This window comes from Callithrix jacchus, chromosome 11, assembly GCF_049354715.1.
Source record: "Callithrix jacchus isolate 240 chromosome 11, calJac240_pri, whole genome shotgun sequence".
NCBI classification, from domain to species: Eukaryota; Metazoa; Chordata; class Mammalia; order Primates; family Cebidae; genus Callithrix; species Callithrix jacchus.
The window spans coordinates 67,870,627-67,898,084 of NC_133512.1; the positions used below are offsets into that span (position 1 = coordinate 67,870,627).

Sequence of the window (27,458 nt, forward strand, 5' to 3'; positions counted from 1 at the left end):
TGACTGCTACTTGCACCTAAACCTATGATGTCTGTTGCTTGGTATATAGAAGTTATTAGCAGCAACTAAAAATAGTGTTTTGAGGATTTTGTCACCAATAAGATCACATACTTTCAGGATAGTTACATACACAGGAACTATCTACAGCAAAAATCCAATGTGTCCTTATTCTATATTGCATAATCTTTAAGCTGGACAGTCTTGTGGCTTCTTAATTATAGTAAACCATAAAGTCAATAAAAACTCACATACATAGACACACAGCAACAAGACTGTACAATAGCAGTGAAAATAAATATTAGAAGAAAAGGGTGCAAGAAGTGTCAAAAAATTTAATATGTCTTTTATATATTTTAGCCTCAATCATCTAGATTTTGTTTGCTAAGTTAAATAATGATGATAAAGTTGTGGAAAACCAAGCTGAGAATTCTTGTAAATTGACACCGAGAGTGCTTCACCCTATATATACATTTAAGCTAATATCGAATATAACCAAAATGCAAGCAAAAGATGAGAATATGATAATTATGTAAAGATATGTAAATTTTTTATATAAAATGTCATTTTTGCTCTCATTATAGAACCAGCTGATTCTTGGTGTGATGGGAGTAGATGTATCTTTGGAAGATATTAAAAGACTGACACCACGTTTTACAGTAAGATGAAATTTGCTCTTTTAATACCCTTTTGAGTTAAGAACTCTACTAATTTAGCTTGGCCATAAAGTAATTAAGTAATTCTCAGAAACTATAGGCAGTTATCTTAGCAAAGGAACTAAATGGTTAAAAGCATCTCTAAAATAAAATACCATTTTATCCTTTAACATGCTATAAAATGTGTATTTAATAAATTAATATATATATTTTAAAGAGCATATATTTCTAATTGTGACTCAGGGATATCTAACTAAGCTTTTTTTTTTTCCCAGCTGTGCCCCAATGGCTATTACTTTGCAATTGATCCTAATGGTTATGTTTTATTACATCCAAATCTTCAGCCAAAGGTAGGTATATAATTTGTTTAAAGTGATTAGTGTTTTGTAAAATTAATGATTAATGTTCTTAATAAGATTCTTGTTTTAAAATTTGCTATATAACACTAAATATCAAAGTACAGTGTGCAATGTGGCTCTCTTAGATGACAAGACCACACATTATAATATACAAAAATGAGAAAGCAGTTTTCATTTTCTGTTACCAATTTAACTACACTAATATTTCTGTCTCAAAGACAGCCATTATCACCTACTGAGCCTCAATTTCATGCATCCCACTTCTGACTTCGATTTTAAGGCTGTAAGATAATAAAAGATACTGCTCTAGACATGGATGGGTGTGAACCTGATAAATATTAGTAATGTTCAACTTTGTCTAGACCACATTTTCTGTTGCCCTTCTCTTCTGGTAATTAACTCTGCTTTCTGTCTCCTAGAATGTTTCTCTTTCTATTTTAGGATAGGCCTGTAAAGAGATATAAGAGATTGAAAAAGTAAAATTCATGTCATGGGCTTTAGAAATGGAAAGTGTTTATTAATTAGCAAGTTAATCTGAAAGAGATAAAATGCCATAGATGTACCATATTATTTCTAATTTTTATGCCTATTTTCTCAAGGTACCAGATATTTTATGAAAATAAATATCTCATTTGACTCTTCATGAACCGTTTTGCAGGGCCATTAACAGCAAAATTTATTTATCTAGAAATAAAATTAATCAGTCTTGTGATGTAACTTTATAAGCATCCATTTAGTTATTGTTTAACTTTGAAGATAATATTGAAGATTCTTTAAACCATGCAGATTTAGGCATACTACTTCCTTCTCTTGCATCATGGATATGTAATGTTAGTCATATATTAGAATATACCACAAGTGTGTGAACATACACACATGCAAATTTGTGTCATTTAAATACTGTTCAAATCCATAAAAGAACTATTGATATTGAATACAAAAATACATTAAATATAATATATATTTTAATACATTAAATATTACATTTTATAACTAATGTCTATTTAATTTTTCTGACTTCAGAACTTATTTCCATATAAAATTTATTATATAATTATTTGTAGTGCATGTAACTGTTGATCATCCTAGTTATGCTTTAATATGTCTTTTTTTCGTTTTGTTTTGAGATGGAGTTTCACTGTCACCCAGGCTGGAGTGCAGTGGTGTAATCTCGGCTCACCGTAACCTCCACCTCCTGGGTTCAAGCAATTCTCCTGCCTCAGCTTCTTGAGTAGCTGGAACTACAGGCATGTGCCACCATGCCTGGCTAATTTTTTTGTGTTTTTAGTAGAGACATGGTTTCACCGTGTTAGTCAGGATGGTCTCGATCTCTTGACCTCATAATCCACCCACCTTGGCCTCCCAAAGTGCTGGGATTACAGGCGTGAGCCATTGTGCCTGGCAAGATTGTTATTTTTATATAAATGTTACATAAGCATTTTTTCATGTTGTTATTAAACCATCACAGCTCTTTAAAAGCATATCCTGTTAAATTTCTCTTAAAATAGTAATTTATGTTTGGCTAATCTTCCTAAGATTTTGCTATAGCTTGAAAATTTACCGTTTTATATATTAAAATTTTGTATAATTTTGCAGTATTATTGTTTCGGCTTTGTGTATCCAATGTATTTTAAATTATAGCTCCCTACCTAAAGTAATTCAAATGGAGTGAAAGTATAATGTAGGCCGGGTGCAGTGGCTCACGCCTATAATCCCAGCACTTTCTGAGGCTGAGGCAGGTGGATCACCTGAGAGCAGGAGTTCCAGACCAGTCTGGCCAACATGGTGAAACCTCATCTCTACTAAAAACACAAAAATTAGCTGGGCATGGTGGTGTGCGCCTGTAATTCCAGCTACTTGGGAGGCTAAGTCAGGACAATCACTTGCACCTGGGAGGCAGAGGTTGCAGTGAGCCAAGAACATGCCATTGCACTGCAGCCTGGGCAATAAGAGTGAAACTCTGTCTCTAAAGAAAAAAAAAGCATAATGTGATAAATGGTATGAAGAATCTCTACTTTTATCAGTATAAAGCTTAACCCTCAGCCAAAGGAACTAAAATATATCATAGACAAAAAGAATAAGAATAATACATGACTGATGGATATATATATAAATTTACCATCTAATGGCTGTAACAATTTAGGTGGTTTTTATCGTAAAAGAGAAGTAATAATTTGAAGGTTTTTTCCTTTTCTACATTCTCCTACTAATAACCAATATTTATATAGAAAATATTACTATTTGAATGACATTAACCTGTATTTGGATCAAATTTAAATAATTCACTAAAATTACAAAGAAAATATAAATTCTTTAGAAATCTTCATTAAAGTCCAATTGATATTTGTCTTCCAGATTATAAATTAGCTTTTCATATCTTTATATTTGAATTTGATTAAAGCAAATATTAATATGTAACAAAGACATTTCCAAAAGTATTTCAGAACACCATGAAAAAGAAACTATTCTGAACATCAATTTATTCTTTATTTCTGAAATTCATGCTTGTCAAATATGCTTGTGAATTCTCATCATTAACTCGGTAAATATTATGATTTCCATTTTGTGGTTAAGGGGTCACACTAATATATGAGGTCCTATTGATACAAGACCTCATAAAAGGATAATATAGTATAATTGTTTTAGAAATTGACAAATACAAAGGAACATATGGTAACAGTATACTAAAAATTAATCTTAATTATTTTTATCAGAAATTCATTAAAATAAGTGAAGAAAACTAATGCTATGTCTATAGCAGCTATTATTATTTAACAAGGTGAAAGTCTAATGTTATGCAAGTATTCCTTGATTAGTGTCTTGTGTTTTTTTCCTGATATTGCAACCTTAATTCAAAATATTTCACTGAATTTTTTTTGTAGAGAAATGGGTGTTGTTTAAAAATCCCAGAATATCATTAAATAGCTATGAACTTTTCACATATTTGATCTTTTATGGATTCATAACATATTTTCTCAACATGTACTTTTACCAGCATGACCAAATTTTGACATATGTTGAATTGTGTATTCTGCTTTATTCCAAAATGCATTTTAACTTTCTTCCATTTTGTGTCATTGAAATAACCAGGTTAGGTCTACTTAATTAGATATCTCATTTTGTTCAATTCTAAGAAACATATATATAGGAAATTGTGCATAATCTATGTTTTAGAAGTTAATATTTAAAATAAATCTACACTGTGATGGTTACATTCTCCATTAGTTCCACAGATGCATTTCTTATCACTTCAGAAAACAAAGCCACAGTTTGTTTCATATGATTTGTCTTAGTTCATTCAGGCTGCTATAACAAAATACCAGAGACTGGGTGGCTTGTAAACTGAATGTAGTAACTCACAGTTCTGAAGACTGAGAAGTACAAGATGGAGGCATGGGCAGATTGGTTTTCTGTGAGGGTCTGCTTCCTTACAGACAGCCATAATCTAAGTCTAACTTCACATGGAGAAGAAGGGGTGAGAGGTGTCTCTCTCTAGAGCCTCTTTGATAAGGGCACCAATCCCATTCATGACGGATCCACCCACCAGGACCTAATTATCTCTCAAAGGCCTTTGGATACCATCTTTTCTGGGGATAATGATTTCAACATATGAATTGAGAGATGGACATTAAAAATACTTATATTTGGGTCATGTGAATTCTAAGAATTGCTATTTTCCTTTTCTTTCTCTCTCTCTTTTTTTTTTTTTTTTTTTTGGTCAAATAGATGGAAAAGTAATCTGGGACAAACAGCCATTTTTCCCACTTCCCAAATAAGTACTTTTCAAATAAAAAATAATAGTCATTTTGCTTTAAAAATGACAATTCATTTAACAGTTTTTATTCATTGAAGATATTTTTAAATTTTTATTGACTCATGAACTGCATACCTACCAAATATTTTGAATTCTAAATATATCATTTAGACTTGTTTCCAGTCAAGGAAATATATGATGAAAATTGATTATAGGATAGAAGCCTTACCTATGTTGATACGTAGTATGATGAATTATCATTTTTCTGTTGCTTCAGCCTATTGGTGTAGGTATACCAACAATTAATTTAAGAAAAAGGAGACCCAATGTCCAGGTAACTGTGAGTGAAGGTAGACTTAATAGTGCTTTCAAATTTGCTAAATCCGAGTTGAGATTAAGCTTCTGTTCTTAAAGCTTATAATTAAAGCTGCCTTTCCTGACATCAAGCTTCCAGAGCATGAGATGGAGATGAGCATCATTTCTTAATAAGCTGGAGCAAAAATGTTATTAATGATGGTAGAGGGTATGTATTGGCTAACTAAAAATCGCAAAGTCAATTATGTAATCAGGTTAATAATCAGAGAAATCATAACAAGATGGCTTCTAAGGATTGTAAAATGAATGTCAAATCCATGTGATCCTAACAATTTGCTCATAAATTGACTTCTAAGTGGAAATAAAATACAATTCCTATGTGAGAGTTTCCATAAGCATTTAAGCCAAAATTTCTACAAAGTGTGATTTTGGGTTAGAAGTTACAGAAATTTCCCTTAGCTAATTAAAAATGTACCAAAGTGCAAATAATATTACCTGGCAGTCTCATTGCAAAAGCTTTTCCTTTTGGCAGCAAAACTTTGGTTAACATACATATGCAATATTTCTATATGTATAGTAAAACTATTAATAATGAGCATAAAAAGATACTTCCTATAGCTTAGTAAGAGAATTGTAGAATTTCAAAGGATGTTCAACATTATTTAAGATTTTATAGGTAAGCCTACCTTTTCTTTAAAAAAGTTGGTGACATGAAGACTGGGCACGATGGCTCACACCTGTAATCCCAGCACTTTAGGAGGCCAAGGAGGGCAGTTCACAAGGTCAGGAGTTTGAGACTTGCCTGGCCAACATAGTGAAACCCTGTCTCTACTAAAAAAAAAAAAAAAAAAAGAAAGAAAGAAATTAGCCAGGTGTGGTGGCACATTGCCCGTAGTCCCAGCTACTCAAGAGGTGGAGTCAGGAGAATCACCTGAACCCGGGAGGAGGAGGATGCAATGAGCCAAGATCGCACCGCTGCCTCCAGGCTGGGTAACAGAACGAGACTCTGTCACAAAACAATTAAGAAATAAAATTTAAAAGTTGGTGACATTAAAATGAGGAGACAATATGTTATTAAGAAGAGATGGATAAGCTATGAATTAGTAGAGCTGAGTACTAGTTTGGTTCTTCTAATTGCCAACACCGTGTTCTTGAGCACTCCCTTAAATCCTGTAGTGTTTCAGTTTCTTCATCTGAGCAGGAGAATTGAATTAGTCATTAGTTTCCATCCTACACAATGTATTCACCTAGGAAATTAAATGTATATATGTGAGTCCCCTGCCTCATCCTCTGAAAATTCTGATTTAATTTGACCAGTGATGGGACACAGGCCTCTAAATAGTTTTTTTGTTTTGTTTTGTTTTGAGACAGAGTCTTGCTCTGTTGCCATGCTGGAGTGCAGTGGCCTGATATCAGCTCACTGCAAGCTGCACCTCCCAGGTTCAAGTGATTCTCCTGCTTCAGCCTCCTGAGGAGCTGGGATTACAGGCACCATCACTATGCCTGGCTAATTTTTGTATTTTTTAGTAGAGACATGATTTCACCATGTTGCCCAGACTGGTCTTGATCTCTTGACCTCATGATCCGCCTGCTTCAGCCTCCCAAAGTGCTGGAATTACAGGCGAGAGCCACCGCACCCAGCCTCTAAATAGTTTGTAAAGCACGCCATGGAGTTCTAAAGTGCACAGCCACTGCAGTAGTTGAGAAACTTTAGCTCCCTTCCAGTGCTAGAATTTTAGAACAGCCTGAATTTCTTTTTGTTGCATACGAAAGTCTTCATATCTTTATAATTCCCATAAAAATTAAAATTGTTTATGCCTTTCTTGATAAATTGTTTTGTTACTGTCGTTGCATGTTTCTTTTTATGTATTAATTAATACTTTTTGCAATCATGTGCATTTTAGTGAATTTTTGTTTATGCAGCAAGCTCAGATGTTGCATGTAACTCTTAATGATATAATTTAAAAATAAACAACCTGAAAATGGTTTGTTTTATTTTCGTTTTCATTCTAAGAAAACTGTAAATGGCAAACTAGCAACCACAAAAGACTCCTCAACTTTGTTTTTGAACTAAGTAGCATTTGTAATAATACTATCTAGTAATTATTTCCATTTAAAATTTGTTAAGAACATTATATTCTTTGGTTTCCACAAATGGTATGGTAGTTATTTCCACTGATAATCCAATTTTACAAATGAGAAATACTAGATATTTAAAATATCAAACAAAAATAATGGGTATGCAGAGACTATATTCCAGTTTTTCAGCCTCTTTTACTGCTTTCTTATTAGAAGATTATGCTTTTGAATTTTGCAGTCACTAAACCCAGGACAGATGTTTTAAAAAATGGTCAGCTAGATTGCCATTTTGAAAGTAGAAGTTATGCATTGAGATTTTTATTTTATGATTTCATTTTCTTCTCTGTGTCTTGTATGCTGGATTGGGACATGATCTTCATATTGCCAATTCCTCCTGATAATGCCTCCTCCATGCATGCTGTTTGGGTCTGCTCATGCTATGCATTATCCATTGCATGTAAGATGAATACTCTTATTTCTGTTTACTTTTTATTATTTTCATTATTTTTACTTTGTTTTGCAGTGAGTTTGTTAAACTTTTAATGCTGATATGTTTGTGTGAAGACGATTATTTCATGGGACATTAAATGAGCAATTCTGAATAATATTGTAAACTTTAGAGTATCCTTTTGTTAGGGACTTTCTAGGTTTCATTTTTTTAAACAAAGAAATTAGAAGGATTTTCAACATTGTTTTTTTATTTTCTTTTTTTAAAATATGCTACATCTCAAATGATCATTTCTTTTAAGGCAGTAAGATGTCATCAGTATCTTACCAATATGAGTCAGCATTTTCACCTTTGAAAAATCTAGTATTTTTAGTATTCTAGAATCTTCTGATGATAGTGATAGAGTACTTAAGCAGTGAAATTTTTTTCAGTTAAAGTATGAGACAGTTATTTTAAAAAATTCATCTTTAAGAATGTTCATTTATCAAAAACCATACGATTCAAAAATTTTCATTTTTAGGTGGAATTACTTTGTGAAGGAAGGTATTTTTGTTAGTGAATATATGCCACGTATACTGTGTCACTTAGCATCATCATAAGATATGCTTGATTTTAGTACCTTTTTACGTATTGTGATTGTCTTTGGAATTTTCTTCCTAAAACAGTGCTTAAAATGGTGATGATCTGAACATGTTTTAAAAGAGCCTGTGAGGCTTATATTATTAAAATTTGAGTGACCTTTGCACTAATCCAGCACAGTTTGCATTTGTTACTGGTATCTAGTTATCAGATTAAGGTAATATTTTAATAAACATTAAAAATTAAATCTCTAAAATTTTTCAATTATGAAATTACATAATCCCTATTATGACTTTATTGCTGTAGTGAGCGTTGAAATCTTAGTGTGACGTTACATTACTTAGGAAGTTAGAGAGGAATTGACTGTGTTTTGTTGTTTTATCAGATAGTTCAATGAATCTGCATTTTGCAATTGAGAAATTAAAATAATATCATATGAGATAAATTTGCCAGACTAATAGTATCATTTTATATAATGATATGAATAAATCAGAATCTATCTTATTCCCTAGTGTTCTTTATTTTTTATTATAAACAAGCCAAAAGAAGCAATAGAAAATATTAAAGCAGAAAATAGTATTCAGCGAACCCAGGGGTTATTATCCTAATAAGACTTTAATTATAATAGCCAATCTTAAAATCTTTATGACAGCCGCAAATTTTATCTTGTACATTCGAATGTCATTTGAATTATTAAAATATAAAATATCTTAGACTGAAATGTATGAAGCAAACTTGCACCTTTGCTTTATACACTTTCAGAAGAAAGAACAGGTCAACAGAATGTTTTCCTTTGCAAATCTAAACATATCTTTGAAACATTTTCTTATATACAATTTTTTTTACAAATTTTAAAAATATACTTACATATTGCCATTGTTTTATTGCCAAATAAGTTATCCAAAAAGCTATATTTTGCCCCTGTCCCATGCTAATTAATGAAAAGAAAGTTGTGAATGGTTCCTCAAAAGTAATGTACCCAAAGAACTTGTGATTATAAATACAATATCAAATGTAGCACCCAGAATGAGACTGTCTTCACTTGGTGATTAAGATTTACTGCACTTAAAGCTCTATCTCTAGCTTTTATATTTATGAGAGTGTGTGTGTATATATATATATATATATATATATATATATATATATATATACACAAATATGAAAGAAAATACCTTTATGCAATTATTATTGTATCCTAGGTAAATAAGTTTTGAAGAATTAATTTCATAAATACCTATTGAACTACTTTGTACACAGCATCATTGTATAATGTTAGATGTACTTAATGACTATTGTTTTCTGTGTAGAACCCCAAATCTCAGGAGCCAGTAACATTGGATTTCCTTGATGCAGAGTTAGAGAATGATATTAAAGTGGAGGTGAGTGAAATCAGTAATACTAAACAATTCCTCTGGTCAGATGCTGGTATGTGTTGAGCAGCTACCATGTGTTAACTTGTTTATTAGATACTGTATATGCAAAGGTGAATGTTGTTTGTCTTTAAAATTTTCTACATCCTGGGTTTTCCCATCCAAAAGATTATATGAAAAGGAATACATGTTTAAGTTGGGTTTGACCTTAGTCTTCTTTCTCTTTCTAAAGGTAGACATTTAAAAATTATTGTAATATAAATGTATCCTGTAAACTTAAATGAAAATCATAGAGATGGAGGATGTTGCAATAGCATTGAAAGAAAATGTTAGAAGGAATAATCCAACCACCCAAACACAGAAGGAACAACATGAGAGAAGCTGCCATGTTTGCCTTCATACATTTTACTTGGCCATCTATTTTATTTCAAAACCAAAATTGCATATTTTCTTCTCTGAAAGAGCCTTCCATAATTATAAAAGTAGTGTATCAATATTAAAAATACTGTATATTATATAATAAATAACATTTAAGTATATGATATATGTTAGGGGTTTGGATTCTTAGATTCTCAAGAGGCTTGGAAATAGATTTTATTATTTCAAACTATAACATCTGTTGTACTGATGATATATTTGAGGTATAGAGAGTTTAAATAGTTTCTCTACAGTTCTTAAGCTAATAAGTAGCAGAACCTGGCTCCTGCATTCTAGAGTACAGATTTTTGGGATTTTTCCAGATGGATTTGTCACCGTGCATTTTAATTATAGAACATTAGATTTAATGATTTATTATAATTACCCTAGTCTGTGGCCTTGTGTTAGGATGTTTAGGTGATTAATAATGCTTGTTGTAAAGTATTGGATAAAATAAAGTAGGATAAGGTAATAGGGATAAGGACTCCATTGAGTGACCAAAACGATCTTTCTTACTTTCTCTAAACCTCAGTTTCTTCTAAATCAATTAGTAATAGTGATTGAATGAAATAATATATAGAAAGCACTTAGCAAAAGGCCTGGTTTATGATAAAGTCTTTATTACTTTTGAGCTCCTCATATGTGCACACTAAACTTACATTAGAAGCTGTTATATACTCCTATCAGACCCAAATATTTGAACTAAATTAGATGCATCACACATTCATATTCTTCAAATTATTCCTTTTATCACACCAAGTTTGTTTACTTATCATTTGCAGTTCCCAAAAGCCAAATCTAAGTCACTGGTAGACTTATAAAAAATAAGTTGAGGAAACTTGTGAGAATTGCCAGTAGACTGGAATATTAGTGGATAATGTGACCTGGTACATTTTTAAGGATTTGGAGTGTTCTCTAAAGGAGACTCAACTCTATATTCTTAAATCCAAATAGGTGTTTATAGTTTTCTCTATCCTTTAGATTTTTTTTGTACTCCAGATATAAGAATTACAGACTAAAAAGTCTAAATGGTGCTCTTAAAAAATCTTTTCTCACATAAAACTCATTGTATAAGACAGAAATGTGAAGCATTCCATGTTATATGTAATTCTGTACATATATATTTCTATGTCTCAGTGACTACTTTCCACTCCAATGTGGCCAGCTGTAACATAATTGACTATTTGTTTTATTAATTATGTTTCAATAACTACTGATGGGTTACAAGTATTTCATTAAAGGTGTTTTCTTATTTTAAAATCCTGTAAAATGATTCTAATATGGTAACTTAAAAAAAAAATTCCCAGAGAACAACTGCAGATACTGGTGAAACTAACTTCCTATTTTTATTCTACTTGTTCTGAATAAGGTGAAAACCTTAAAAAACTGTAATAGTCATACTTTGGCAGGTCACGTTTTTTCTGGAATAAAGTAGTTGTTTCATTTACTCTTAGATTCGAAATAAGATGATTGATGGAGAAAGTGGAGAAAAAACATTCAGAACTCTGGTTAAATCTCAAGATGAGGTAAGAATGGATTCTAGCTTATTCTTAAAAATTATATCAAGAATAATTGATATTAGTAATTTTCCTGTTTTCTGTTAATCCACTGTTAACTTACAAAATAGCGATGTCTCTAAGAAACAATCTTTCTTTTTTAAAGCACTTCTTAGCTGGAGGGATATTTTCATTAAGATATATTTTTAACTCTCTTTTTCTTTTTATAAAATGTTGCTTTAGGTTTCTTGATGTTTTCTTATACATTAACAGTATATTCTTGAAATTATATTTTATATCTATATATTTTATGAGAAATGGAACACACAATATAATTTTGCCATGTTGTTTTGCAGCATGCCAATATTGTAAAATTGAAGTTGATATTTAATAGCTGTATGTTTTATATGATTTGTCTATGTGGATATTGTAATTACTGAGTTCCATATATTAATTATTTTGTATTTTTAGCTTTTTGTTTTCTTGTTTCTGGCTTGATTTATCTTCCTTTACTAGTTACACCCTTTAAAATTTTCCAGCACTTAAATCTGAAATTAAACCATGTGATAACACAGCTCCCCCACAAATAATTGGTTTGTGTAAACTTACATTGCTTTATATAGCTCTTTGTATATGAAGAATATGTCTATTATCAGTCAAATGTTGAGTACATAGAGACATTTATATATTTGGGTATTTGAAAAACATATGTCTCAGAAGCTTTTGAGCCTGGAAATGTTATTTAAGTTTTTATGCGTTACATATATCCTTTTCCTCACTATCCCATCCTTTTTAGATGTAATACATTTCTTCAGAATTCCTCATCAGATCCTTCCCTATGTAGACTGTGACCTAGAATCTGAATGTGATCCTTCATTAGCACATGGCTTTTCCCATTTTAATATTATTGTGAGTCACTATTACAGAACACAAAGGGAGGCATATTTACATTTCAGTCTTTGTTGAAACTTTAACTCTATTTACTTAGAATTTTGCATTCTTTTCTCAGCTTACAAAGTAATTTTCTGTTAACTCCCATTGATTTATTTTCTCCTTCAATTTACTGCCAATTTTTTTGACAAATATTCACCTAAAGACTATGTTTTTCTATCTTAGAATTTTTAAATGTCTCTCATGAACACATTTGTAAAGAGATGTAACTGCTAATCTTCAATTACTATATTGCCTTGCACTCCAGATTTCTATTTATATTCGTATTTCAAGAAAAGTTATTTACTCTATTAATGACTATGATTTTTATCACTATTCATTATTTTATAGACATCCAAAACAATTAAAACACCGTGCATACATATTCTAATTTTAAGGTTATATCTTTCAAAAACTGTATGTGGTCTACATATGGGGTTTGGCCACTATTATATTAATAGTGGTTTATTAATATTTAGGATGTGATAGTAACCTTCACATTATAGTGTTATTTGGTTTAGCCAAAGTAGTTGAATTTCACAGGCTTAGGTGAGATATTGACTTGGAAGTTCATTTTTGTTGTTGTAGGAATTATATAACCTTTCTTGTACCATTTTCCATATTGATGAGCTAGGAATCTCCAGTGTTAGCACATTTCACAATGTTTGGCATAACGAGTTGCAAGTAATTTGAAATTCCTAATCTATGAAATGTTTCCCACAGAACCTCTATACCTGATTAATTCAATATTTTTTACTAAAAGCTGTCTGAAATTAATTTGTAAACATTTTTTCCCATGGTTATATCTTTCATGAGTCTTACTGTTCTATAAAAATTGTAAGTGTATAAAATAAATGAGAAATTATATGAATAATCAAATGTTTAATGTACATATGCCAACCCTTATGATATTGTATCTCTATGGCTTTTAATGTTACTACAGAAATAAGTTTCAAATAGAATTAGAGCTTTTCTACTTAATTTATGGCCAAGGAATCTGGTTTATTGGAATCTGAAAATAGTTTGTATTTGTTATACATACTCCATCAACAGTCCTTTGTTTATAACTATATGCTTGAGCTAAAACTACAATGCATTTGTACTATTTCATGCAGAAAATTTACTAAAATGTGGTAGAATTTAGGAAGGATAAACTTAATAAATAACTTCCTTAAGAAGCTAGTCTGATATTTCTAAACTTTGAAAGCTTTTGAAAAATAGATGTTTTGACTAAAAAATTAGGTAGTAATAATGTTTAAAATTGTCTATTTGACTATTTCATTACAAACTGAAGACTGAACAATATTATAATTTCCCCTACTGATACTGAACAAACTTATATTTTTATTTCTCTGCTCTGATACTGTATTTTATTTATAACTTCCAGACCAACACTTGTTTCCCTGTTTTTTTATGAGTATATGAGCAGTAACAAATATATAAGCATTGTTTCTTCTAATTCTTTTAAGAATTTTACTAGTCCAAAGCCCTCTTCACCAACCCTTTTCTCCCTCCTCACATCTGCCACACACACATAACCTACACATGCTCACACACAGACACACATGCCCACATCCACATTGTGTAGTTGTTACAAACATGAATTTGGCATCATACGTTTGGCCAACTTAAGCACCGTATCTCCTCTTTAAGACATTTCTTCATCAGTAAATTGCGGTATATAAATGTATGTACTCCAGGGGTTGGATTCAGTGAGAGAATGACTGAAAGGTGCTTAGTATAGTGTCTGACACCCAGAAATACTTCAATACATGTTACTTTTTGCTAAGAATGATGAAGCTCAAAATAACCAAGCACATTAAAAATTATACATATGCCGCCGGGCACGGTGGCTCAAGCCTGTAATCCCAGCACATTGGGAGGCCAAGGCGGGTGGATCAGGAGGTCAAGAGATCGAGACCATCCTGGTCAATATGGTGAAAACCCTTCTCTACTAAAAATACAAAAAATTAGCTGGGCATGGTGGCGTGTGCCTGTAATCCCAGCTACTCAGGAGGCTGAGGCAGGAGAATTGCCTGAACCCAGGAGGCGGAGGTTGTGGTGAGCCGAAATCGCGCCATTGCACTCCAGCCTGGGTAACGAGAGAAACTCCGTCTCAAAAAAAAAAAAAAATTTATACATATGCCATCACTATACCTAATGGAAGAGAGAATGTGTAAACAATATAGTCATGAACTTCTTTAGCTCTGTATTTCCTTTCCCTGGTGGATTTAGGTGATTTCCTAACCTTCAATAATACCGAGTGGCCTCTAATGATACAATAATAATGCTACAAGATTGACTTAATAAAAACAGTCGTATGCTAATTATACATTTGGATCTAGACAAACTGCATTCATGTTCTGATGTTGCCTATTACTCTTAAACATACTTTAGTATGGCCATATAAGTGATAATAACCAAGTCACACTTCTTTCTAGAGATATATCGACAAAGGAAACAGGACATACACATGGACACCTGTTAATGGCACAGACTACAGGTATTTAACTTTATTTTATGTATATTGTGTATTCCAGTGGATTAATACTAAGTTTCTGCATTTTCACAAGCTAATTTTCATGTAATTTTCAATGAAAAGTTCCCAAGATGAAAACATACAAAACTTATAGACTGATTTTTTAAATGGAAAAGATGGAAAAAAGCTAGCAATATAAAATTTAGAAATGAAAATGTATGAGATATAAATCTATATATTTTTTATTTTTACATGAGATATGTTGACAAATACCCGTAATAATTTGTAGGGTTCCCTTCCACTGACTTCCTTTTTAGTTGTTTAGTTTACATTACTTATATTTGGGTTGCAAATTAACCTAAAATATAAAGTTTATCTTATCATTGTAGTATCTGATATAAAATGTTTAGTTGATATTATTCACCTCCACTGAGTATCAGTTCTGTAATATTCTGATTCCTCCCATTGGCTGGACTTTGGAAAGTTGGACAACCTAATACCTAGTAATAATCTCTTGGAAATTTTCCATTCTTCAGCACTTGCTCAATACTTCCTTCACTTTCTTACTCCGATTCCCCTCTGAGGTTGCTGCTTCCTCTGTGGTCTTCAGAATACTGAGGGTGATATGAAAGTGACCTTATTACTCATTCTTTTTTTCTTCCTTTTTAAAATCTCCATCTTTGAATCTCATGCCACCAAACCACAGCTCCTGCTATTCCTCCTCCTTAACAGTCATGTCTCTCTCGTTCCTATAAAGATTTCAGCTCCTGGCTCATTGTCACTCTGTCATACTTCCACATAGTTCACTGTTTTTCAAACGATGCCATACCCACACTGGTATAAATCAAAATAAAAATTATTTAATAAAATAAACTTTAAAAAAAAACCATACGCTCAAAATGTTTACTATTAGATTTCTCCGACATAAAATTAGTCTGTTTGATTGTTATAAAATTTTCTAAATATTTCCTCTCAATTTCTGTATTTTGCCATCAGGGACTGGTAATAGACAATTTACAAATAGGTTAAGTCCATGGAAAACACTCTAAGTAGCATTGACATAGATGATGTTTCTAATACCTGGACTCTCTTACTCTTGGCCTCCTCTCCTCAAATGACCTTGTCATCTCTCTACCTTAGTCACTGACTCCAAGGTCATATTCTGCAGCTTTTACAGTGTCAAGTCTGCAATGCCTTCATAGTCTTTACTTGAGAATTGTTCATCCAGCTCCTAGGTGATTACATTTTAGCTTTCCATCTTCCCCTGCTGGTAGCCCAACTGCAGTAATCCTTTGACTCAAGACATGAAATCCATCAATCCCTTCTGCCTTCTTGCTGCCTTACCCTCTTCCATCTTTGTACCCTTTTATATTCAGCAGAAATTCCTTGGGTCTTATGTTCACTATCTCGCACACACCATCAACTTCTTTCATCATAATTGAGTTTGGCAAAGAGCAAGTTGGCAAAATACCAGTCCTGGTTAAATTCAAATTATTAGCAACAGCACACTGCACCCATACAGCTAAAAGTGACTGAAGTAAAATACTCAGTAGCTGATGTATCACCTAAAATTCATGACCTCTAACCTCAAGTGGGCCTTAGTGGTAGTTGGTGGTCTCCATAATCCTGTAAATTTAGGATGCTCATCGATGACTCTTGATCACTTTACTCTCCAAATCTGTAACACTTTCTCATCATTTCACTCAGATGATTTTGCTTTCCATTTCAGAGAGAAAAATAGAAGTGATCAGAGAGAACTCCCACTATTTAACTATATAACTACTTGCATCTGTATCTCCATCTTCTATCTTTATTTCTGTTTTCAATGCAATCACAAGAAGAATCATAACCCTTGAGTAGACTGTTTCATTTCTCTACTCAGCTCCCACCAGTAAATTTGCTGTCTCATAAGTCTGACACTCGAACTCTGGCATGGCCATCAGTAGCTTAAACCATTTGACCTCAGTCACTATCAGCTCTGAATTTACCTTCCAGATTCTCCACTGAACAGTCCCTTGTTAAGCCTCACTGTCCTTTTTGCTACACATCATAAACACTGGTACCCATCTGCCTCAGAATTTTTGTACATGAAATTACTTCTGCCTAGAATTACTTTTCCCAAAGAGTAACATGCTCATTCCCTCATCTTCCCATCTTTGCTTACTTTCCATCTCTTCACAAAGGCCTTTTCCAACAATTCTATTTAAAATGTATAGTACTTCACCACTCTGTATCTCCCTCCTCCACTTCATATTCTCCGTAACGCTTATCAACATTTAAATCACACACACACACACACACACACACGAAGTATACATAGAGAAACTTATTTCTACTGATTATCATTGGTTCTCTCACTAGTAAGTTCCAAGAGGGCAGGGATTCTTCCCTGTTTTATTTACTTCTGAATCACAAGCTTGTAAGACAGTGGCACATAGTGAGCAACAAATTTTACAGAATTCAAGAATTTCAATTTGAAGAAATGGAAGAATTTTCCAATTGAAGAAATTTTCAATCTGTCTCAGCCTTTCAAATTCATATAATGGTATACACAACTTCCATTGCAATATTTAAGCATGGAAGTCTTTTTAACTACATATTAATATACATATAATATGTAGGCTGTGGTGGACTCAACTGTTTCTTTCCTAATAAAAATCAAATCAACTCACCAGAATATACATATAACCTTTTATGGGAGCCTATGTTATTATCATAGGAACCTGCCTCCTGTTGCGTTCCTAGGATGGCACGTAGAATACACGTGGAAGAGGAGAGCATAAATACTAATGTCATAATTTACTACATGCCAGTCTTTCTTCACTTTTGTGGGTTTTTCTTTTTACATAACATTAGACCTATTCCAAAACACCACAATGACTGTTTCATTGTACTTTTTTCCATCAATTGATTCCTACGTCTAATTTCTAGGCATTTCTTTAAACATGCACAATCTTCATTTTCTATACACAAGTTACTCTTTTTTCTCCTTCTTCTTTGACTATTGCCACCTTTCACATTTTGGAAAAACTTGTCAAATAGTGTAAAAAGAGAGGAAATCTTGAAGGTCTGTCTCTTGAGAGATGATTTTATGATAAAGTGTTAGGGCATTGTATGGGAATGAGTTCTGTGACTTTGTTGCTTAGAGGAACAAATTCTGAGAAAAAGTATATTCTTTTGACCCTACAATGTGATAGCTTACTTTCCAACAGTTATGAATACACTTCTAGGGTGCTTTATCTGTCTCACAAATGGCCTCTACCTTCAGCCTCTTTTCCTGATGTACCCAGTGATAATATACAGTGTGGGCAGGTTAATGTTCTTTTCTCAAGTTCATGTCACTTTTTGTTGACAAAACTTTCGTCTTCTTCCATTTGCATTGAGTTTAATTTGAACTTCCAAGTCTGATAGTCACTTCACACATTTCCAGCCCGATGTATCTGTCGTATCATTCCTGCACTTCCGTCACCATACATATCACTATTCTCCGACGAGGCCCCCACTTTCCCACTTTTGCAAGTTTTCCTCACACATTGGCTTTCCAAGTCCCCAGCTTTGGGCCAGATTAAATCTATTTCCATTAGAAATACTTTCCTGAATCACTGTACAGATTCACAAACAGTGATTTATAACAACATATTACATCTAAGTTGAAGGAAAAAACATGATATGTTTTGATTAGATGAATGAGGTACAAAACTTTCATTTGATGATTTCTCTCTTCCTAAGTCTTGATCCAAGTACCATATTTTGAAATGTAATCAATTATTTTAATAGGATGTGTTCTGTTTTTTAGGGAATCATTTACTTTTATGGAGTAAATGAGTTGAAAAGTGTGTTATAGTCCGTTTAATTCACTTAACCTTGTTTCTGTCAGTCATGAAACACTGCATGGGCTATCCCATTCATCTGATGGCCACTTGCTTTATTAAACGTTAATCTCTAGAAGGAAATAAAGCAATCTTGGTCTATCAGTTTTCCAGGGACAGAGATGGCAAACATTGCATATGACAGCATCATTGACTAAGAATGTTGATAAAGATCTTATCTGGCTATATGTTGAAAAATTAACTTGGCTTGAGATGGACATAATTAAATTAAACATAGCTCTGTTTTACTATAGAACAGATTGTAGCTATTAAAAACAACCAAAGACTTACAGGCCAACAAAATGCATAGTAGATATGCCAATTTTAAAACTTCTATTTTCTTCCTCATGGGTTTCCACACTATATTTATGGTATATTAGATGTAACCCAAGCTTACAGAGTGACACTTTAGCAGTTGCATGATAGAACTTTATCGGTTTTAATTAGAAGTTTCTCTTAGCAATAAATGCTGATGGGGCAGTAAAAATGTCCTAATTTCCCTTGAGAAGAATTTGTAGGAGACAATCTTCAGTGTTCAGTAATTCTGCTGTACATTTGATAAATGGCAAGTGAATCATGAAAGGTCATCTTGCTGTCAGAGTGATTGCACTGCTTATTTTAATTTTAATCTCTGCCTGCACTTAGGGGAAGTTACCTATAAAATGAATATAGAAATTTTCATTAAATCTACATACCATTTTATTTCCCTGACCTTTTCCCATAAGGAAAATCTGTGAATTACTTAATGATGGAGATAGATTTCGGAATTGGAGGTAACAAGCATCCATTCATTTTGCTATCTTTATTGTATAATTAAATTGTAACAGATAAACCTTTGCTTTTTTTCCTTTTCATAGAGTGAAACTTTAACATTTATAGTCATAAGAATGAAATTTTGAAATTCTATGTTTTTCCCTATTCTGTGTTATCCATAAAAATACATAATGACGTTTGGATATCCCTTCTCAAAACTCGGGCTGCATGAGGCGTGATTTAAGATCTACAAATCCCTAAATCTAAAAGTTGAAATTATCAAAAATTCAAGGATCTACACATGCCTAGAAATGAAAAGGATCTACACATGCCTAGAAAAGCCTAGATATGAAAACCCTTTTCTGCACATTACTAAAATTTGGGCTAAATATTAAAAGTGAATGCCAAAGGTGACAAAATAGGTTACATTAAACATTGCTTTTGGAAAGTAGTTAAATTGGGTACTTTAGAGGTATCATAAACTCACTGTTCACAAGTTTTCTTCTATATTCAAACCATAGCAAAGATCATGTGGCTCTATAGCACATGTGGATATGGAATAGTTATGTCCTACATTTGAGTATTAGCCAGCATGAGAGTAGAAGAATTTTACATATATAGTTGTGTTATTAGAAAGTACGTAAACTTCTGAAATCCTTTAACAATTCTAATGTGTGTTTTATGATTTTATTTTATTATTAATTGGAATATCAAAATGAGTAAGATTACCTGCCTAACAGCTTTTTATTTTGGGCAGTCATCAAGGCAAGTTTAGATGACCGGCTTGTCTGACATTCTTTGTGTCTAAAACATTCTGAATTTGGCCTAAGATTTTCACTGGAACTCTCCTCTGATTTGGACATTTACCGTAAGACTAGAGTAGCTGCATGCTTGTTACTACCAAACTGAAGATCTATTTTCTGTTGCACCTAGTAACAATCTTCCAAATAATGAGGATCAGTCACAGTAAATAAACTTGAAGTAAATACTATGACTTAGTTTTACTACTGGGTACGAACTAATGAGTTGAGAGACAATTTCTATTATTGCAGTAAAGAAATCTGAATCTGCCTATGAGTAGACACTAGAGAACTTGCCTAAGGATTAGAGTTTTAAAATAGTGGGTATTTAGTCTGTCAAAAGAATATATTTTAGATGACTTTATGCATTGTTCCAATAGTAATGATAATGACCAGGAGTGATGGCTCATGCCTATAATTCCAGCACTTTAGGCTGAGGCAGGCAGATGGGGCAACATAGTGTAAACCCCGTCTCTACTAAAGTATAAACAATAACATGGCATGGCAGCATGCGGCTGTGGTCCCAGCTACTTGGGCTGAGGTGGGAGGATCAATTGAGCCCAGGGATTTGAGGTTGCAATGAGCCATGATTGCACCACTGCTCTCCAGCCTGGGGGATAGAGTAAGACCTTGTCTCAAAAAAAAAAATAATAATAATAACTCTTCCATTTGTATTTTAACCATGTCCACTTTATAGAAAGCACTTTGACATGATATATAATACATTAGGAGGTGTGTCCAAATGGTATGATGTATTTACTTTGTTGAAACATACCCCTAATGTTCTTCAATTTTTTGTTTAAACTGAAAGGACGTTAATATAATTTTCTGGAAATAGAGTAGAAGGCCATGACATTCCTTCCTCGACTAATTTATGGGTTCATTCAGGAGCTTGTTTCCCACCTGTCTCTTCTGATTCCCTACAATGTAGAGAGCTAGATGACTCGAGATGGCAAGACCGAAATTACGTACTGTATTTGCTGAATGCATTTTCTTGTCAAAGTAATATGTCTTTTCCTTCCCATGAGGAAGATCTTTCGATTTTCCCATGAACTTGATGTGTCTTTTTTTTAAGTTATGTTTCATTTTTGTTTGTTTGTGTTTATGCTTCTCTTGTTTCTATTGCAGTTTGGCCTTGGTATTACCAACCTACAGTTTTTACTATATAAAAGCCAAAATAGAAGAGACAATAACTCAGGCCAGATGTAAGTACTGTGAAAGTGACTTCAGGGTCCATTTGTTATCTCCTAGTATCAGATGTTTAAATACGTCTAGATTTTGGAATACCCAAGGCTTATTAAATATTTTAGTAGGTGTTATTACCAAATCTACAGCAATGATTCTAACCCATTCCAAACATGCAAGGAACAAGAAATATTCTACATGGATAGAATATGAGCAGGTATTCCAGTCTCACTGGCAGTCCCCACCGCCCTTCCCTGCCTTGCTATGTGCTCATAGAATCATTGCAGTGCTGTGTCCTGTTGCTGTCGTTTTAAGGGTCTGCTAGCTGGAGCAAAATGTTTCACGTGCTACTTATCAACTTATTCTCTACTCTCATGGCACTGTGCTAGTAAAGTGTTTCCTTTTCTTATCTTTGCTTTGCTATTTGTTTCTTTTTTTCTTTCCTTTTCTTTTCTTTTGCATTTGGCCAGAATAATATTATGCTTCACATCTTCTACTTCTACTTTGAATAAATAAAGTTGCGCTGGTCTTTGGCTTTGGTTTGGCAATTAACTATTTTTCATCATCCAAATTAATGTCTCAGTGATGCAAATGGATTAGTTTTTTTTAAGCCTCATTTGGAATGTAGAGTAATTACTAATACTAGTGCATACTTCAAGTTATTGTTTATTTTGTTTTGGGTGACTAAATTTTGTAAAGTAAAATGACCATCATATCCTTTGCACACATTGCTGATTATTATTGCTAACAACCTCAAATTTTTCTGTGAGCATGAAGTAAAAAACTAAACAATACCAAAAATACACATATGTTTTACAACTGATCTTAAAAGAAGCTAGAGTTTCTTTCATTTCTCTGTCAGGTCTTTTTTGCTCTCTGCAGGCCCCGTGTTCATAGTGCATTATACAGAGTACCTTTATATTTTTACTTTCACTTGATAGATAGATATGATGGTCTTTTCACAGCCAGCAATTCTGCATGAGCTAGTTCTTCAATTGATAAATGAGGGGATAACTAGTGAGTCTTTGATTGGTAAATGCTTATGTTTATAGCCTGATGTTATTGGTATTACACCTCCATTAATCACTTTGCAAAACAGACTCTTGAAATAACCATAGTACAGAGAGGGTTATCTAGTAATTATGGACAGGGCATACTTTCCAGTCAAAATATGTCTTTTTTTCCCTAGACTACAGCTATACATAAATGAACCTTTGATCTATGCACAATATTTTTATTCAAGAAAGTCATTGAATAAAATATTGTTTGTGACCCCCTTTGCTTTACCCTCTTTTTTTTTTGTTTCCTTGCTTTCTCTTTCTGATGGATTTTCACAGCAAAAAAGGGCAAAATGAAGGGCAAGTATTTTCTTGTTGCTCAATTTCTTTCTGTTTAGTACACTTGACATTTCCACTGATATTTTCCTTCCCATTGGATATTATCCTCTGTGCTTCTCATTTGCTAAATTTTCCTTCATGATCACTTAAAACTTAGCAGCAAAAAATGGTAGAAAGAATATGTTCTGTTTTCATATGCAATCTGGTTCACATTCAAGTTTTTTTCTTGGACTTAAGAAGTTTTGTTTTGTGTCCTTCCACATACTGATTCACACCTAATATGAAGAATGATATTAATTCACTAAAGGCATTAATGAGTTTTTTAACATTGTTTTCTGTATCATAATTTGGTAAGCTGTTTAGATAATTGATGCTTAAATAAAATACCCCTGGCATAACATTCATATCAATCACTTTTTTAAAGATACTTGGTTATAGTAGGGTTAGATAATTATAGACATAGCATTTTCCTTGAAATAACTGTTGTGATCCATGTAATGAAGTTAATCCATGTTATAATTTTACTATATTGGGAAGCATTGAGGACCTTTGTATTCATTGATGTGTTTCAGTTTTAGGACGTAAGTACTCTATTTTCAATTTTTCTTATTAGGTAATCTTTCTCATGCCTTCTTATTGTTACAGAATCTCTGGATGTATACTCTAAATTACCTATCTAATGCTATAACATTATCTTTGCAGATTCAGAAACCCTGAAGCCAGATAATTTTGAAGAATCTGGCTATACGTTCATAGCACCAAGGTGGGTTTTGTTTTGATTTATTTTTTGATAAATCTTGTATCAGTAGCTAGGCCTTCAACAATAGTTTGGAATTGGCTCAATTCCATATCACATTATGGAATCAAAGAAAATATTTTAAAACTGAAACAAAATATTTATTCATTTCTTTACTCATTCAAATATGGGAGGCCAAGATGGGCAGGTCATGAGGTCAAGAGATTGAGACCATCCTGGCCAACGTGGTGAAACACTTGTCTCTACTAAAAATACAAAAATTAGCTGGGTGTGGTGGCACATGCCTGTAGTCCCAGCTACTTGGGAGGCTGAGACAGAAGAATCGCTTGAACCTGGGAGGCAGAGGATGAAGTGAGCTGAGATTGCATCAGTGCAGTCATGCCTGGCAACAAAGTGAGACTCCATCTCAAAAAAAAAAAAAAAAAAAAGCAATTACTATGTGCTAAGCAAGGTACACTCTGGGAAACAATGGGAATAAAATGGACATAGGCTTTGCTCTTGTAGGACAAACAGCACATCCAACAATAATAGAAAATTGTGTATTTGCACCTGTGAATATATTTACATATATAAATACACACATACCAATATTTATGTTTATCTATACAGTTATGACTAGAGTGAACATAATAATGGAATTTGTTAATGGTCTAAAGCAACTTTTTGGGAGAACATGTTTACAGTGGCATTGCTTTACATAGTTTTTTACACATACTTCCTTTCCTCCTACCCAATTTATCTCATATAATCTGCTTTCTTTATCTCATATGTCCATCTTTTTCTCCTATCTTGAGTTTCTTGTAATTATTTGAAACTATTCAGTAATCCAAGAGTGTTATTTTTCTTTCTTTCCTCAGTTTTTGATTCCTGCTCTAAAGCAGACACATACAATTTTCAAATATAATTCCTATTACTCTGGGCTAAATTATTGGGAACAATTGACATAGAAGCTTGGATTATTAATTTTTCACTTTTCTTGAATTACCCCAAAACCCAAAGAAGATGCATATAAATTGTTCTGAATTACCGTTTTATTTCTGTAAAAGGATATTTCTGAACTGTTTCTACTTTAACAAGGGAATATGGATTTTTTGAGAAATCTCTGTTAACGAAGCATGTTCGTGGCTTTGTGAGTGCCTCTATCCTAGAGAAGCTTCTCTTGCTTGAATTTCCTTTAGTGTTTGACACTGTTGATCATTCTCTCCTTTGATACGCCTTGCTGTCTCTTGCTTGATGACACACTATTATAATTTTCTTTTTCTCTCTCTGGCTGCATATTTACTGTCTCTCTCATGAGTTTCATTTCTCCTGCTGATCATGTATATGAGGGGGCTGCACAGGGTGCTAATCTAGACTATCTTTTTAACTGAGACTACATTCAGACCACAAGCCAAGCATCTGTTGCCTGCCTACAGGTTAGGTTCATGAGTCCCAAATCTGTATGATGGCCATAAACCTCTAGAGACAAAGACATATGTATTTCATTGATATTACATTAAATTATTTGATTCTATATTGTATCTATTTCCAGATACTATATCAACTCTACATATCTCAATATGAGAGAGTCATATCTCATGGAAACCAGGCAAGAATATCTCTTCAGTGTGTTTCAGATTTAGTATCTTATAAATATTTGTTTTCTTTGGAAAATTCTACCTATGTTGCCTCAGAGAAGAAAATTGAGCCAGATTGCCAGTGAGCAATCTTGAAACCTATTAGTTATCCTTTTCTGCTTCCTTTCCCTTGTATCTCACTTCTAATTCATCACCACATCTTGCCAATTATCTTATGAATATCAAGTGTATCTGTCAATCTCAGCTTCCTCTGGCCCTAGTCCAGGCCACTGCTTTCTCTTACCTAAACTGCTACATTTGCCTCTTAACTCATCTCCCTACTTTTATATTTTCCCTGTATTTCCTAATGCTGTCTCTGTTCTGTACCAGAGAACTTCTAAAATGTGAAAAAAATCATTTTCCTCATATGCTAAGTACGAGCCAGTGGTTCTGTATTGTCTTCATGATCATCTGTGCTGTATATTATAGCTTTCAAATGCTCTTCCACCAGGTCCTGGTTTACTGGTGTGTCTCCCTCACACTCCATACTACGGACCATCAAACTACAGCCTATAGATCAGCTATCAATTGTAAACATAAAGTTTTACTGGAGCACTGTGATGCTTATTTGTTTATGGAATGTCTTTGGCTGCTTTCTCTGCAGAGACAGGGTTGAGTAGTTGTGACATAGACTTTATGGGCCACAACATCCCAAATCACTTGCTACGTGGCCCTATCAGGGAAAGTTTCCCTACCCCTACTCTAAATTCCAACCACACTAACTTCTTTCATTTCCTAAATGCACTGTTACTGTTTTTGCTTGGTTTTGGTCTTACCTTCTTTCTTTCATTAATTCTCTTTTCCCTTTTTGGAAAGGAGATGTATATCACACATACACATGCATCCCACTCCCTCCTTAATCCCGACTTAAAAGTTCCTTGATGTGGGGATTTCTTTCCTTTCTTCACTGGCATATGCGACCTTGCTGCCTGCTTCATGGAGTTCTGTATTTCTCTTGGGGAGCACTGGCCACATTTTATTTACTTTCCTCAACAGACCATGACTGCGTCTATTTGACTTAACATTCAGTGCCCAAAATTGAATCCATTGCTGGCACACAGTAGGTGTTGAACAGGAGAATCTATAAATATATAAAAAATATTCTTAAAAGTTATATTACTAAAAATATCTGCAATCTTATTAGTAGTTTTTGGACACAAGTAACTTTAATCAATTTCAAGTTACTTTGAATTACTGAGGGTAACTTTAACCCACTTTAACTAGAAAGAGTTTTCTCAATATTAAGGGGGAAAAAAAGAGGGTCCCACAGAATATTAACATAGCAAAAAATGTAAGAAGAGATTGAAATTAGGCCTGCTCTGTTGGCAAGACTATCCATGTCAGATCTGTGTTGTTCTCTACAGTTTCTTCCCTTGCCTCTCCCAGTTATTAAGTAGTAGATTATGCATATTGCCTTTGTCAACGTCAGTGTAAGACAAGGTTAAATCTAGCGTAGAATCCAGATACATAAAGAAAGGATGGATACAGCTCTCAATTCTAATTAATAATTCATAGGCAATGGATTTTGTTTAATCCAGCAGTTATTAGTGTATGAACCGTTTCTGTAGTCAATGTCACATTTCACATTTTTTTACAATTAAAAGTTTTAAAATATATTTACATATATGTACAACTACTACTATAGTTAATTTTAGAACATTTTCATTACGGTAAAGAGAAAACCTGTAACCTTCACTGTTGCCTACCCATCCTTACCCCAACCCTCCCCAGACCCAAGAAACTACTAATCTATTTTCTGTCTCTTATGGCTACATGCTTGTTCTAGACATATTGTATAAATAGAATAATACAATATGTGGCATTTGCATCTGGCTTATTTCACGTAGCATGATATTTTCAAGGTTTATCCATGTTGCAGCATGTATCAGTACTTTTTTTTTTGAGACGGAGTTTCGCTCTTGTTACCCAGGCTGGAGTGCAATGGCGCAATCTCGGCTCACCGCAACCTCCGCCTCCTGGGCTGAGGCAATTCTCCTGCCTCAGCCTCCCGAGTAGCTGGGATTATAGGCACGCGCCACCATGCCCAGCTAATTTTTTGTATTTTTAGTAGAGACGGGGTTTCACCATGTTGACCTGGATGGTCTCAATCTCTTGACCTTGTGATCCACCCGCTTCGGCCTCCCAAAGTGCTGGGATTACAGGCATGAGCCACTGCGCCCGGCTGTATCAGTACATTTTTATAGCTAAAGGATATCAATATATCTTAATAAAAGACTGGCATTCACTTATGTGTTTAGGGCA

The 27,458-nt window shown here is 33.4% G+C and overlaps 1 protein-coding gene across 26 annotated transcripts in view; it reads left to right on the top strand.

Annotated features, from left to right (window-relative positions):
* CACNA2D1 (calcium voltage-gated channel auxiliary subunit alpha2delta 1) overlaps nt 1-27,458 on the top strand; it is a 500,040-nt gene that overhangs the window by 442,430 nt on the left and 30,152 nt on the right. For 4 of the 26 annotated variants that reach the window (XM_035253974.3, XM_054237360.2, XM_078342988.1 and 1 more), the window contains exons 17-25: nt 582-656; nt 929-1,003; nt 5,044-5,100; nt 9,495-9,566; nt 11,429-11,500; nt 14,842-14,903; nt 21,430-21,506; nt 22,824-22,844; nt 23,526-23,586. In XM_035253974.3, coding sequence (XP_035109865.1) covers nt 582-656; nt 929-1,003; nt 5,044-5,100; nt 9,495-9,566; nt 11,429-11,500; nt 14,842-14,903; nt 21,430-21,506; nt 22,824-22,844; nt 23,526-23,586 — 572 coding nt within the window. The remainder of the gene's footprint in view (nt 1-581; nt 657-928; nt 1,004-5,043; nt 5,101-9,494; nt 9,567-11,428; nt 11,501-14,841; nt 14,904-21,429; nt 21,507-22,823; nt 22,845-23,525; nt 23,587-27,458) is intronic. The other 22 variants (XM_035253976.3, XM_054237362.2, XM_078342990.1 and 19 more) reach the window with 7 other exon arrangements.